Below are 15470 nucleotides of genomic sequence, written 5' to 3'. Positions count from 1 at the left end.
TTGGGTATTAATCTCCATGGCTTCAGGACAGGGACCTCATTAGTCAGGGAACTGCAGCCGTCACCTGCTTCAGACTGAGTGTTCTGACAGGGCACCCCTGCCCCACCCAGAAGTGGCTACCCCACCAGCCCTTCATGGGGTCTCCTTCAAGGTTGGCCTGTGGTGTGGTGACTGTTGGGTGGAGGGAGGGTCTGTTGCAGACCTGATGTGGCAGTGGTCATCCCCAGAACCTGCTCGGTACTGCTATCATGTGGCCCCAGCCTGTCATCAGGCACCCCCAGGCCTTGTCATAGCAGTGGGGCATGTGTGGAGGAAGACCTTCCCACCTGCACACACCACCAGCCCACATTTGTACCGGAGGTGATTTCAAAGCAAAAGCCCAAGAGTGTCTCAGGCAGAGCTCCTTCTAGACACTTTTATTGCTAGAATCAAGCCAGAAGTTCGCAGGAGGAAGCTGTCATCATTGTTGTGAAAACCATCCCTTGGTGGACAAAGATCATGGTCACAATAGGCAGAGTGCACAGGTCAACAGAAACGCTAACATTTACTCAACCATGGACTTGACAAATACGATTAGAGTCTACAAGGGCCAGCCGGGGGCCTGGCGGATGAAGGCGTGGGCTCGAGGCCTGGGAACTGCCTCAACTCACTAAGGTTTCAGGGGAGGTCCGAGTCTCTTGGAATGTTTTCTCCATGACCAAACAGGTATGAAAGTCAACTCTAAAGTGCTCCGACACATTTCAGTACAAAAACAGAACAAGGATGGGGAGATGGGTCAAGGGAGCTCTGAGTGGGCAGGTTGCCCCTCAAGCTGGAAGGACATGCTTCCACAGCCCCGACAGGACGGGGGACCTCACAGGAGGGGGGTGGAGAGGTTCTTTGGGGGCCAGGAAGAACCTGGGGACAGGTCAGGGTTGGGAATGCTGCTTTCAGTTCCTTGTCCAAGATGCATGGGAAGCTGACCAGTGTCTGACCCATGGCCCGACATGGCTGCAGACCAGATGGGTCCCCTCCTGGGTCTGACAGAGGGCCAGACCCTCAGGCAAACATTCTCTGATGAGATGAAGCTCTGTGGCATGTTGGTGCTCCACACCCCGACCCCCTCCAGGCCCCTGGGTATGGCAGCTCAGATGGACCTGGCCTCAGGCCTCAGCTGAGTCTCAGGAGGGGCTCTACTCGGGCTCAGAGGAGGCCTCCAAATCCAAGTTTAGGCCAGGCAAGGCTGGGACATGGGCCCCCAACACCCTGACCAATGGATATTTTTTAAAACACCCAGCACCCATGGGCAGGGTGCAGACTGTAGGCTTGGGCCTATCATCCTGGAATTTTGGCCCTAGGGGCAACCCTGGCCCCAGCTGAATGGGCCACTATCCCCAGAAGTGTGTGTTGTGGGCACTTTGGCAAAGCAGCGCCCACCACCTTGATACCACAACAGGGCTAGGCGACACCCGACTTTGAGATCCATGATGCACCCACAATGGGAGGTCTCTGCCAGGAGACAGGGGCTCTCGTGCATCCTCCCGCATGTGTTCCGTTCCTGCTGCCCTGACAGTAACCCGGCATCTCCTGGGGTCGCTGCTCAGACCCCACGGGCCAGGCTGAGTCCCCTCCCCCAGGGCCTGGCCACGGGGGCGACTGAGCGCTGTCAAACAGCTCGTGCTCAGCTTTGGCTCAACCCTTAATGAAACACTTTTCTTTTGAGAAGTAAAGGTGCAGAAAGTTCCGCAGGCACGACGGACTCCCGATGGGAAGAGCCGGGCACACGGGCCGCAGGGCACCAACAGCCGGCCCAGCGGGCAGTTGCCGAGGTGGGGTGCTGCGGGGAGAGCAGGGCCACGGAGGCCCCCAAGGGCAGGAGGATAGGCAGACTGGGGGATGGGGAGCCTCGCCCTTCTAGAAGAAGATGACGTCTTCTCTGCAGGATTCCTCTTCGGTGGGGAGAGGGGTGACGGGCGGCCCAGGGGATAAGGATGCATCCCCCACCGGCCTTGGGGAGACCCGCTCAGGTGGGCAGTCAGCAGGTGCAGGGCTGGGGGGACCAGGCTCTGGAAGAGAGGGGATGCGCAGATTGTCAGCAGTCCTGGAAACTGGGGTGCCCCCCCCCATCGCTGGTTCTGGTCTCACCTAGGGGTGGCACGCTGGGCAGGACAGGGCTTAGTGGGTGGCGGGTACGTGAGGTACTGTCATCCTTTCCCTTGAACTTGCTGAAAAGCATCTGCTGCTTCTTCAGGTCGAAGGAGCCTGGAAGAGGGGAGCGGAGACTGAGGGGGCGTAGACTGGGAGGGCAGAGGCTGAGAGCGGGGTGGAGACTGGGCGGGGCTGAAGCTGAGAGGAGAACGGAAGGTCTCAGGGGAGTGGAGGAGGCTGGGGGGGTGGGTGGAGCCTGAGTGTGGGTCAAACTCCGCCCACTCCACCGGCCACCTGACCAATGAGAACTGACCCAGAGGGTGAGGGGCTTCCCATTCTCAAGGCTGTCTAAAAGCAGAAGAGCAAGTGGTGTGCATATGGGAAGAGCGCTCTTTCGAAGAAAAACGGGCCCTGCGGTGACAGTCCTGGTGCTAAAAACATGTGATGCCCTTCCTCAGATTCTCTGGGGGGCTCGGGGCTGGGCCATGCCATTCTTCAAGGCTCTAGTTGGCTTTTCTCTCTGCCTTGTCCACACATCGTCCCACCGTCTGAGGGTCAAGGCCAGGAAGGCCTTGGCTTCTGGAAGCCGAAATTCCACATAGAGGACGGCCTCACCATGTCAGTCTCTCCAGTGTCCACCTAACCGGCAGCCCATGGCCGGACCCAGTCAGAGGAGGGAAGGGCTGTGGACCACACTTCTGGCTCTGGGGCGTGGAGCAGGGCCGGCCCTGGACTCACCTGAGCTGTCCCAGCGCTGGGAGCCCCTGTTCTTGCTCCCTTTTTCCTTGCTACCCTTGGTGAAGGTGGCCAGCTTGGTGGGGATCTGCTGTTGCACATTTGTCTGCCGCTGGGCCTGGTTGGTGGTGCTGAGCAGCTGGATAGGCACGTCGCTGTCCCGACGGGCCACCTCGGGGCGCTCTGCGTGCTCAGGCCCGGTGCCGGACAGCATTGTGCTCATTCGCACCCCCGGCACTTTGGGCGCCGCCGGCCCTTCCTGTCCATCCCCGTTGTAGCTGGGAGGGTAGCTCAGGGGCTGCGCCTGAAAAATAGACCATTGTCAGGCAGTGCCTGCCGGGACATGGGGTCTTGCTCTTCAAATGACACTAGGGTGGTCTGCCAGCGTTATGGCGCCTCAGCTGTGGAGACACAGACCTCACCCACCTGCCTCCCCCGGTGGCTGTGGGTCACCTGGCCTCTAGTAGGAAGACAGTCCCTGGGTCTGAAGCAGTCGGTCATTCGCCGAAACACATATACTTTTCTTCCACGCACATTCACACGTGTTCATTCACACACACAATCTCCATGCACTCAGACAAGCCCCCACCCCCACCCCCACGCACTTCAGCAGTCCCCTCGGGAGACAATGCCGCCACAGTTGCTGGCGCCACGTTTGGCTTCTTGAGCCTCCGTTGCAGTTCCAGGCGCTCCCGATCCTTCTCCACGGAGCGCTGGGCCTCCCGTAGCCGCTCCAGGTCATGCTGGTAGGCTTGCCGCTGATGCTCCAGCTCGGCGCGCTCGTGGCCCAGCTGTTCCTGTAGCTGCTGCGCCTCGACCTCGCGTTCCTGCAGCCTTGCGGCCGCCAGCTCCAACTCCTCCTGCTGCCGCGCCAGCTCCCGCTCCCGGCGCTGCTGCTCCCGGCGCTGCTGGTCCTGCAGTTTCTGCGCGCCCGCCAGCTCCTCGCGCTGCTTCTCGAAGGCACGCTGCCGCTCCTGCTCCAGCAGCTGGCTCCCCCGTGTCGACTGCTGCTGGAGCCGTAGCTGCTTCTCCTGCTCCTGGATGCTGGCCCGCTGCATCTCCACGAAGCTGTCCTGCCGCGCGATGACCACCTGGGGAAGCGGGCGCCGGGCAGTGGGTGGCGGAAACGCCGGGACAGCCACACCCTCCCTTCCTCAGGCTCCAGCCGAACTCAGCACCCCAATGTCAGCAGCTTCCTGGAACCCTCACCTGGAGACTGAGGAGCAGCTGGGACAGCGTCTGGACCCGCTGGACAAGCTGTGGAGAGAGAGACCAGCTGTTCCCTGTACCCCCATGTGGTGGGTGGTCCTAAGGAGCTGGGGGCTGGGGGGACGAGCACCCACCTCCAATTCCAGGCCACAGGGGCCACCGTCTGCACCTGGTATCTGTGGAGACACAGTGGGGGGTGGGGGCAAAAACCACAAAGTGTGTATCAGGCGGAAAGTAGCTTGAGAGCAATCTGACTACCATTACTTAGACACAGGCTCCGTCTACCATGGGGACCCGGGGCCATCTGAGGCTGTCAGCATGGACAGCGATGTCTGCAGGGCCCTCCTGAACCCCAGGGGGGTGGTCTGGGGTGACTAAAGAGCCACAGACTTGAGAGAGCAGCTCTGTATGTGATCCAGCACCCAGCCCTGACCTGCTCCCACCCCACCTACAGGCCACCCTGCCTTGGACCCTGACGCTGGGCAGGTGCACAGGTGGGCAGTGGGGCTCCTCAGAGACGGAGAGAGGCTGGCTCCCAACACCTGCACTGATGGCCAGGAGCTCCTTCTGACATGCGTCACCTGTCTGTCCCTCCGGGCACTGCCTGCTGCCCCGGGGCCTCTCTCCTGAGTCCTGGACCCTGGGTTTGGATGTGGGGTTTTACAGATGTGATTAGAGGAGGGTGGTCTGAACCCTGTACACCACTTTCCTCATAAGAGAGATGTGGAGGGAAGATGGCCCCCCACAGCCGGGGTTTTAGGAGCGGCATGGTAAGACACTAATCTGGACGCCAGGGACACTATCAAGCAACGGAGCTGCGACTTGCTGGCAGCCACCACATGGCGGGGACCAGACTAGCAGCAAAGGCTGCCCACACTTGTCACGGTTACTGAGCTTGACACCCTCCACCCCCACCCCCGTGTGCCTGCCCAGGGTGGTCACATACTACCTGGGGGGCTTCCTCGGGGGCTCCCAGCGTGTCTCCAGGTTTTGCATCTGGGCTGCTGGTGGGGCCTCTCCAGTCGAAGAGCCTAGGGTCACCGCTGCAGGCTTTCTTCTTGAAACTGCCATCTGAAAACCACAGGGAGCGTGTTGAAGTGCACAGGTGCCCCGGCCCAGGCCTGGGACCCAGCCTGTGCTAACCCAGGGAGCGGGGCATGCAGGGAAGACAGGTTGGGGGCCAGCCTCCTCTCCGAGATACTCTGTGGGGGTGGCCACTCACTCTTGCTGGTGGGGCTGTCGTAGCCCCCGAAGGTCTCTGCCCTGCGGGGCAGGGAGCCTGGGCCACTGCCGTCCTCCACCTGGCCGTTGGGACTGCCCAGTCGCTTACACAGTAGACTCTGGATGTCCTGGACTGGGGGGGTGGGGTGGACAGAGGGGTGAGGGTAGTGCAGAGCCTGTGCTGCTGGCCCCCGGCCTCTGATGTAGGATTTCAATCCCACTGGGGGTGTGCGCCCTCACCCAGGCCTGCCACAAGCATGTGCCAATTCCTGTCTAGATGACAGGTCTACGCGGCCTTGGGAACCGGGCACCAGCCTGCTGGCTCTGCCTCAGGGGGTCTGGGAGGGAACACAGGTGGGGCAAGGTCAGGGAGCCGCTGAGAGGAGTGGGTTGGGGAAACCGCATGCTACTTGGCAGTCAGGGTGGTCCTCCAGTGTGGACCAGATGGAGAGAACCCTCCAGGCTTAGGCAGTGGGCCAGAACAGCGGTCATTTGGGGAGTGAAGTAGGGGCAGATGGGAACGGGACAGAACGGAGTCCTGAGCTCCATGGGCCTGTTCTCTTTACCCTGTATACTGCAGGGAAAGGCTAAGAACCCCTTATTGTGGATGGAGTAGGGCCAGCAAGCCTGCTAGGGAGAACTGTAGTCCCTCCAACTGCAGACTGTTGGCTGAGGGTGCCCAACACAGCCCAGAGCCATGTGGTGCCCCAGGGAAGGAGACCACCTGAGTGCCAGGCCCCCCCTCTGCCCCTCCTCCCCCGAGATATAGCACCTGCATACACCTGGTGCTCAGAAAGCACTGCCCACTTCTGGTGGGTACCAGATGTGCTGTGGTGCTTCACTCCACTGAGTGGGCCCCGTGTGTGAGGTAGAACTCCACAGACTGAGTGGGCCCCGTGTGTGAGGTAGAACCGCACAGACTGAGTGGGCCCCGTGTGTGAGGTAGAACCGCACAGACTGAGTGGGCCCCGTGCGTGAGGTAGAACTCCACAGGCTGAGTGGGCCCCGTGTGTGAGGTAGAACTCCACACACTGAGTGGGCCCCGTGTATGAAGGAGAACCCCACAGGCTGAGTGGGCCCCGTGTGTGAGGCAGAACCCCATAGACTGAGTGGGCCCCGTGTGTGAGGTAGAACTCCACAGACAATCTCAATGGCAGAGGATAGCCAGGCCTTTCTTCCGTGGTGCTGTCAGGTGTGTGTGAACTACCACCTTCCTCAGGGGGCAGACAATCTGCCACTCTTGGGACCTAAAGCAGGCATGCTACTGCTGTGAGTTAGCACCGCCCTGTGTGTGCAGAGTAGAACTGCACTCCAGGGGTTTCATGGCCAAGGCCTTTCTTTGGAGGTTTCTCTGGGAGAGTTTGAACCACTGACTTTCTGAATAGCAGGGAATCGTTTAACCGTTTGCATTCCCCAGGGACCCACCCTGTTTGGGTGTGATTTCTCTGGGGACATGACCAGGAAGTTCAGGGACTCCCTGAAAGTGGGGAGACAGTCGAATGTGTGATAATGCACGTCTGCTCTGTAGGGAGGCTGGGCTGGGATGTGGCCACCAGGGACAGGGTGGCTCCTGGACATGTCCCCCAGCGAGACGTGGGTCTGGTCCCGGCGATGCACTTACTCTCTGTCATGGCGGACCTGAGGATCAGCTCCCCCTGCAGGTTCTCGGTGGGGTCCCCTCCACGGAAGAGGAGCCTGGTCGGAGGCCCTGGGGCACAGTCCTCCGGCCCAATCAGCTCCGACATCTCCAGGAAGATCTGCTGTTTCTCGCTGAGGCTCTGCGCGATCAGCTGGTCTTTCATGCTCAGGCGCTCTGTGGGGAAAGTGCAGGGTGGGCGTCGGGCACTGGGCCCCTTCAGGTGGGACTGGACTTTGGCCATCTCACTGACCCGGCCTGCACAGCAGCTCTGGCGTTGGGAGAGCAATCAGCCTGCCGTGAGGGAGACACTTCCCGAACACACCTCTGGCCCTGGCCTCAGAAGCTTCCTGGGATCTGAGGGTTACGGACTGGTGTCCCCCCAAAACATATGTTGACAGCCTAGCCCCTGATAGAATTGCTTAGTATGAGGTCTGACAGGTGTAGGGTGGGACCCACCCCTATGCAAGTTGTTAAGTGCCACTGAGTTGATTCCAACTCATAGCGACCCTATATAGGGTTTCTGAGAAGCAGCTGGTGGGTTTGAACCTCTGACCTTGTGGTTATCCCACAGTGCCACACCAGGACCCCCCATGTGAGTTGTTGTTAAGTGTCAATGAGTCAGTTCCAATTCATAGCGACCCTGTATAAGGTTTCCGCAGAGCGGCTGGTAGGTTTAAGCCGTTACTGCTGGCAGTCCAGGGCTTATCCTACAGCGCCACATGAGGATCCCACTATCTGAGTTGTTGTTAAGTACCGTGGAGTTGGTTCCGATTCATAGCGACCCTGCATAGGGTTTCTGAGGCTGTAAATCTTTACAGGAGCAGAAAGCCTCATCTTTCTCCCATGGAACAGCTGGTAGCTTTGAACTGCGGACCTTGAGGTTAGCAGCCTGATTCGTAACCACTACGTTATTATCTGAGTAACGTCCCTATAAATGACAGAAGGAAGGAGAGACAGACACACAGAAGATGGAGGCAGAGATTGGAGCGAGGCAAGTACAAAGCCAAGGGTTGTGGGTCCCCAGTGTAGTGCTGTAGGATCAGCACTCAATCGCAGGGTTGGCGCTTACAAACAACATCCAGAAACTATGAGAGGCATGGACACACTCTCCCTCAGAATTCTCGGTAGAGCTTACACCTGGATGTGGCGCGTCCGGCCCGCAGAACTCAGAGACAGTACATTTCTGTTTACAGAGCTGCTCAGGGTATGGTCCCGTGACAGGCTCCGCAGGACACTTTAACAGAGGGCCAGGACGGGGGCCCAGGCTGAGGATCCAAACAGCGGGGCAAGGATGAGGCCAACTGTGAACGCACTCGCTTGCTCACCAGAAGGCTGGAGGCTCGCGTCCACTCAGAGGAGCTATGGAAAACCTCCTCCTGGAAAACCTGCCACGGACAACCAGTAAGGGTGCAGTTCTACTCTGGAGCACAAGGGGGCGCTATCGGTTGGTGATGACGCCACAGCAACTGGTTTCTAACAGTTTTCTTAGCTTAGACCTTTTAGATAAAGGTTTTCTTCCTTTAACGCCTTCCCACAGGTCTTGAGATTTTATTTAAAAAAAAAATTTTTTTTTTTCCTGCTGCTGGGACGGGGAATGAATACATTTCACGTTGCTCGTGGTGTTTATGGCTCGTATATACACACCAAGTTCACAGAATGACTGAGCTCTCTCACTAGTCCCAGCAAGTCTGCCCTGGAATCTATGGGGTTTCCGACCACCGTCTCCACTCCAGGGGTCCCCTCTGAGTTCTGTCTTGCCCCTTGCTACCCGAGCTGAAATTTCTGGAATGATAATAATCGTGGTGAGAGTGGGCAGCCTCGCTCTGCTCCTGATTCGAAAGGGACGCTGCCAGTTTTGTTTCAGGTGTAGCTTCATCTAGCTCAAGAGCTTGTAGATAGGAGCTGGGACCCTGTGTCAAGAGGACTGAGCGAGGACAGGGTGGGGGTGGTGTGTGGATGAATAACTGGGTTCAGGAGGGGCTCTGAAGCTCAGGCAGTCCACAGCCAGCGCCTCATCATCTGGGCAGGCTTTGTGCTGGGGGCAGGCTTGCTATCTAAGGGGTGGTATGTGTCATCCTGTCCTGTGAACGTGGCTCAGGGCTGGGCAGGCAGGCACGGAGCTCCTAGCCGACCCTCCTTACCTTGGAAGTCCTTTAGTCTCATGGCCCGGGCCTCAAACACCTTCCTTTCCTCCTCAGCCTCAATGAAGGGGACTTCCTCCTCGTCCGAACAGCTGCAGGGGAGAGGGGAGGCCTCAGAACAGACGCTGAAGGGTTAGCTGCGCAACCAGGAATGCCCTGGATTTGGTGAGCGGTTTAGCTTGTCCGTGGTGCAGGGGAGACAAGGGAGAGGAGAGAGAAGTCCACTAACATTTCCCAGCCCCCAAGAGGTGGCAGTGGGCACCAAACGTGCCAGGCCATAAGTGACAGGGCTGTTGAGAACGCTCAACCTTAACCTGGAGGAAGAGGCTGATGAACTAGTGGGCTGATGAGCCACTGACCAATGACCAATGGATGGATGGACCAATATCCTAGCTGACTGATGGACAGCCCTCCCTGGGAACCATATAAAGGGTGCTCCGAGAGGTGGGGGCCCAGGAGCCAGGAAGGGGAGGGGGCAGCAAGGCGGGAGCAGCAGGCAGCAGGCTGGCACCCACCTCTCCACAGCCCTGCGGAGGTGGGTAATCCAGGTGTTCCGCTCCTCCTTGGAGCCCGTGTAGATCTCATACATCTCCGGCCCTTTCAGGGAGGCACTGATGAGAAACATGGCCTTCTCCTCATTGGCCACCTCCCGCACGATGAGTTTTTGTAGAGATACGATGGGCGGCTTCGAGTCCTGTTCAGGTAGACAGGTGCGGAGGGTCACTCTAATCCCACCTCACCCATGTGGCAGTGGAGTCATGGGTCTGGGGCAGAGTGTGGAAGCCATGTGCCCACTTAAGCTGACCCAGAGCAGGAACCTTCCGCATTGGGGGCTGGGAGTGGGAAGGAAGACGCGGTGGTCATAAGAGAGGTCGTTGTGGTTCAGTGGTGGAATTCTTGCCCTCAGTAGGTCCTGGTGAGGCGTTGGAGGATAAGCACTGGAACACAGGGTCGGTGGTTCAAACTCAGCAGCCGCACCTCTGAAACCCTATACAGGGTTGCTATGGAACTGACTTGAAGGCACTTAATAATGACAACATGCGCCTGATACGCAGTCACCGCCAGCCTGTCTATGGAGGCTCTTGTGCTTCCGGATGGTTTCAGCAGAGCTTCCAAACTCAGACAGACTAAGAAGAAAGGCCTGGTGGTTGGCTTTCGGAAATCATTCTGCGGAAACCCTGTGGGTCACAAGGGGCTTTGTCCCGCTGTGCACGGGGCCGCCGTGAGTCAGGCCTGCTATCACGTAGCTGTAAGGACAGCAGCAGGTCTTCACTGGTCTACATTGGTTCTTAGCAACCACATGAGACAACCATTCAACCAGACAGCTTCGCCCAGGAACAGGGGAAGCTGGGAAACTCCTAGGGCAGCTGTTCTATGCAGCGGAGAGACTCACTTGATTCTGCTGCTGTTGAGTTGGCCCCTGACCCCAAGTGTAGGAACAGACACTGCCTGGCCCCGCGTCACCCCCAGGACTGGCTGTGAATCGGCTCGTTGCGCTCCATAGGGTTTTCCATTGGTTGATTTTTAGAAGATCTCTAGGCCTTTCTTCTTTCTCATACACCTTAGTCTAAAAGCTCCGCTGAAGCCTGTCCAGCATCCTAGCAACATGCAAGCCTCCAAAAACAGATGGACAGACAGGCGGTGGCTGTGCATGGTTGGGAATCGAACCTGGGTCTCCCACCTGGAAGGTGAGAATGCTATCCCTGAACCTCAGCTCTACAGTTTAGTCATGAAGACTGCCTTTCTCTCAAGGTGGACCTGGAAAGCAAGGTTCTTGAAGGTGCCAGCTGGTGTCCACTTAGAGTGGGGCCCATCACCTCCTTTATGGGTGGGTCTGCACTGCTGGAGGCAGGAAGGGCATGGAGTCACCCAGGGTGACTGGGGAAGGTTGGCAAGCCTCGGGGGGTGGGAGGGACAGAGGGCTGGGCGAGGCTGGGCAGATGGAGCCCCAGACAGACCCCAGCATGGACTGGACGTGACATGGAGCAGTAGCCACTGGGCAGGGAGGGGCATCGGGGACTCGTGGGCCCTTGAGTACCATGTGCGCTTGCAAGGGGAAGAACCAGGGAGACACTGAGACTAAACCAGAAAAGGACGCCAGGCCCAGAGCTGTCTGCCCCGCTGCTCGTCAGGACCACTCATGGATGTTCACTTCCAGCAGTTCTTGCTCCCTGACTGCCCCCTCCCTCAGCCTTGCCTGCCCAGGAGACGGGACGGGATGGGAAACTTACCACGGAAGCAAAGACGTATTTCTGGTCCTTTTCTTGTAACAGCAAAAGGACGTCTGTCAGCAGGACAGCAAGAACGTCTACAGAGAGAGCACAATCATGGAAGCGGGGCTTCATGGGTCTGATGGGGGAGCGGGCGGAAGCTTGACCACCCATGGCTCAGGAGGGGAAGACCCGTGGGAAGGAGATTACAGACGCAGAGGCACCCTTCCTGGTCCTGCCACCCATTCCCGTTCAGCCCCGGAGTCAGCTCTCCCAGGTCCCTTTAGAGCTTCAAGCTTGGATTCCGCTGAACCACTTGCCCCTTCAGGTGGCCCCCTTGATCCCACAATGTCACTAAGGCTGGCACCTCTGAGTGTCACAAGTGTGAGCTGACCTCTCTGTTTTTCCCGTTCCCAGGTCACCTTGGTTGGAGTAACTGACTTCACCGCCGACAGTACACCCTAGCAGCCCCTGCTGGAATATCTCCCTGCATACTGCACCGGCTTTGCATGCACACAACTCACAATGACCCTAAAGGATAGAGTAGCACTGCTCCCTCGGGTTCCCCAGGCAGCCAACTCTATGGAAACAGACTGCCTCGTCTCTTTCCTGTGGAGCGGCTAGTGGGTTTGAACCACTGACCTTGCAGTGAGCAGCCCATCACCTAACTCTCAGTTGTTGTTGGTTAGGTGCTATTGCGTTGGTTCCAACTCACAGCGACCCTTCATAGGGTTTCCAAGGAGCCGCTGGTGAGTTTGAACAGCCAACCTAATGGTTCAAACCGACCCTGCAGTCCAGTGCTTATCCTACAGCGCCACACCAAGACACCTGAACTGAATTTCTATTGGGGGATTTGTGTCAGCAGGAAGCGCGAGCCTTGTTCTTCTTAGGGGATGTCTTCCGACACATCTACCCCCCATATTGGATACCCCCAGTTTGTTTTATCAAATCTACCACCCTTTAACTGATTTCTCTTTCTCCCCCAGTGACTGAAGCTACAAAATGGCAGAGATTGATTCCAACTTGATGCCCCAATCTCCCATCTCAGTGCAGGGCGTGCAGAAGTTATGTTTGCTGAATACTTTCCATCAAAACCCATCTGATCACTTGGCCATCTCCAATACTCCCCTCCCCTAAAGATCTTTCTCAGAGATGCCTCTGTTGATAAATATGTGGCTCTGGATTTAACTGGGGTCCTTGCCCCACAAAATGTGCTCCATTTGGGAAAAGCGTTTCCTTTGTTATGTTCATGAGGCCCCATTAGGGCAAGTTGAAGAGAGAGATAGAAAAAGAACAGATTGGGCAAATGGAGAAGCGAGCATCCGCATGGGGAGGACACATGGAGCTCGATCCCCACTGAGTCAGGAATATGGCTAGAGCCAACACAGGACCTTCCCCGGGGGCCCATGGGGAGAGGCTACCACTAAGGCCCTGAATTCAGATGTCCAGCCTCCTCCACTGTGAGGAAACTTGCGTCCACTGAAGCGCCCCTTGTGGTGTTTCTATTACAGCCCCACGAGATGGATTGGCACAGTGGCAGCATCAATGGGCTCATTGTGAGGTTGGCCCAGGCCCAGGCGGTGTTTCGTTCTGTTGTGCATAGGGGCACTCTGAGTTGGTACTGACTCGATAGCACCTAACGACAACAAAGGAGAATGACACACAAGGTAAGATGTTTCTAGGGGTCGGCGGTTCAAACTCACCAGCTGCTCCTTGGAAGCCCTACACAAGGTTACTATGAGCTAGAACAGACTTAACAACAACAACTGGGGCTCAGAGAGTGACAGGGTGCATCGGGGTGACTTCTGAGTGATGTCTGGCGCTGTAACGTTGGCTTGTAAAGCGGGGTTCAGAGCATGGACTGAGAACAGTGAGCAGGTCTGGTGGTGTTTTCTGATGTGGAATGGAATTCTGTTGACACACAGAAGGGGGCGCATGTTGGCATACAGACTGCAGCTAAGCACGGCTGGGACCTCAGTGTTTCTGCCAAACTTGGGGTCCCTGGATGTGAATAGCATGAGTTTCTGTTCGGAAGCTAACATCTCAGTGTGGCTTCATCCTCAAGGTCCCAAAGACCAGAGAAGGGGAGTGTCGACACTATTCCTGCCTCATTCCCCCACTGCCTGTGCTTCCTGTGCGGATCCAGCCTCAGTATGTAACTACAGGGGCTCTGTGTCACCCCAACCCAAGCTGGCATCCCCTGATCCATGAAGGAGACCCACTGATGCAAGATGGTGCCTACCAATGTCCTCCACCCACCAGGATTGTGGTCCTCTAGCCAAGACTGCTGTTCTCAAGTGCCGATAAACCCCGCACCAGGTTTCTAGAGGAGCGGTTGGTGGGTGTTGTGAACTGCTGACTTTATGGTTAGCAGTCCAGTGCTTACTCACCAGCTCCATGCCACATGGTGTGCACTATATCAAAGGGCAGCTTGAGAAGACAAAGTCAAGTATTATAATGAAATGTGCAAGAACCTGAAGTTAGAAAACCAATTGGGAAGAACACGCTCAGCATTTCCCAAGCTGAAAGAACTGAAGGAAAAAATTCAAGCTGCAACTTGACATACTGAAGGATTCCATGGACAAAATATTAAATGATGCAGAAAGCATCAAACGGAGATGGAAAGAATACACAGAATCACTGGAGCAAAAAGAGATGGTCAAAGTTCAACCATTTCAAGAGACAGCCATGATTAAGTACTGAAGGAAGACGTCCAAGGTGCACTGAAGGAACTGGTAAAAAAACGCAAGGCTCCAGGAATTGATAGAATACAAATTGAAATCTTTCAACAAACTGATGTGGCATTGGAGGCACTCACTTTCATATTTGTGCCCATTTCAAAGAAAGGTGAAATCATCTAACAGGATCATTAACATCACATGCGAGTAAAATTTTACTCAAGATAATTAAAGAAAAATAAAAAACAAAACAGCTGCAAGAGTATATAGACAAGGAATTGACAGAAATTCCAGCCACATTCAGAAGAAGATGTGGAATCACTGCTGAGGTCAGATGGATCTTGGCTGAAAGCAGAGAATACCAGAAACAAGTTTACTTGGGTTTTATTGACTACGCAAAGGTTTTTGATTGTGTGGATCATAAGATGATATGGACAACATTTAGAAGAATGAATATTCCAGAACACTTGACTGTGCTCATGAGAAATCTGTACACAGACAAGCCAGTCGTTCAAACAGAACACGGTGATACTGATGGGTTTAAAATCAGGAAAAGTGCGTGCCAGGTTTTTCACCACACTTATTCAACCTGTCTGCTGAGCAAATCATCTGAGAAGCTGGGTTACATGAAGACAAACGTGGCATTAGGATTGGAGCAAGACTCATTAACAACCTGCGATATGCAGATGCTACAACCTTGCTAGCTGAAAGTGAAGAGAACTTAAAATACTTACTGATGAAGATCAAAGAGCACAGCCTTCGGTATGGAGTGCATCTCAATGTAAAGAAAACAAAAATCCTCACCATGGGACCAATAAATAACATTGTGATAAATGGAGAAAAGATTGAATTCAGTTGTCAAAGACTTCATTTTACTTGGATCCCCAATCAACATTCATGGAAGCAGTAGTCAAGAAATCAGATGATGTATTAGGCAAATCTGCTGCACAAGACCTCTTTAAAGTGTTGAAGAGCAAAATTGTCAGTTTGAGGACTAAGGTGCGCCTGACCCAAGCCATGATACTTTCAACTGCCTCATATGCACCTGAAAGTTGGACAGTGAATAGAAGAACTGATGCATTTGAGTTCTGGTGTTGGTGAAGAATACTGAAAGTACCATGGACTGCCAAAAAAACAAAGAAATCTGTGTTGGCAGAAGTAGAGTCCGAATGCTCTTTAGAAACCAGGATGCGAAGACTTGGTTTGGACATGTTCTCAGGAGGGACCAGTTCCTGGGAAAGGACACTATGCTTGGTAAAGTGGTGGGTCAGTGAAAAAGAGGAAGACTCCTAATGAGATGCACCGACAGAGTGTGAGGCTAGTGCAGAACTGGGCAATGTTTCACTATGAGTATGGGTAGCTATGAGTCGGAAATGACTCGAGGGCACCCAACAAGAACAACAATCCAAGATGGCGCCTACTGGGGATGGCTGGAAGTGGGGCTGTACCTTTGAGGTGCCCTGATCCAAGATGGTGCCTACTGGGGATGGCTGGAAGTGGGGCTGTACCT

General features: G+C 55.7%; 1 protein-coding gene across 1 annotated transcript in view; it reads right to left on the bottom strand.

Annotated features, from left to right (window-relative positions):
- Window positions 1-1671: 1671 nt before the first annotated feature.
- ARHGEF18 (Rho/Rac guanine nucleotide exchange factor (GEF) 18) overlaps window positions 1672-15470 on the bottom strand; it is a 22608-nt gene continuing 8809 nt past the window's right edge. Inside the window, exons 8-20 of the mRNA XM_006877485.1 lie at window positions 11304-11380; window positions 9588-9766; window positions 9073-9164; window positions 6914-7105; window positions 5294-5425; window positions 5021-5142; window positions 4206-4247; window positions 4072-4119; window positions 3468-3953; window positions 2866-3166; window positions 2125-2241; window positions 1988-2045; window positions 1672-1816 (exon numbers count right to left, since the gene is read on the bottom strand). Of these exons, the coding sequence (XP_006877547.1) occupies window positions 1672-1816; window positions 1988-2045; window positions 2125-2241; window positions 2866-3166; window positions 3468-3953; window positions 4072-4119; window positions 4206-4247; window positions 5021-5142; window positions 5294-5425; window positions 6914-7105; window positions 9073-9164; window positions 9588-9766; window positions 11304-11380 (1991 nt within the window). The remainder of the gene's footprint in view (window positions 1817-1987; window positions 2046-2124; window positions 2242-2865; window positions 3167-3467; window positions 3954-4071; window positions 4120-4205; window positions 4248-5020; window positions 5143-5293; window positions 5426-6913; window positions 7106-9072; window positions 9165-9587; window positions 9767-11303; window positions 11381-15470) is intronic.

The sequence above is a fragment of the Chrysochloris asiatica genome, unplaced genomic scaffold, assembly GCF_000296735.1.
Source record: "Chrysochloris asiatica unplaced genomic scaffold, ChrAsi1.0 scaffold00514, whole genome shotgun sequence".
Taxonomy (NCBI): Eukaryota; Metazoa; Chordata; class Mammalia; order Afrosoricida; family Chrysochloridae; genus Chrysochloris; species Chrysochloris asiatica.
Note: the sequence above shows the minus strand (reverse complement) of the source record. Positions and strands in the feature narration are given on the sequence as shown.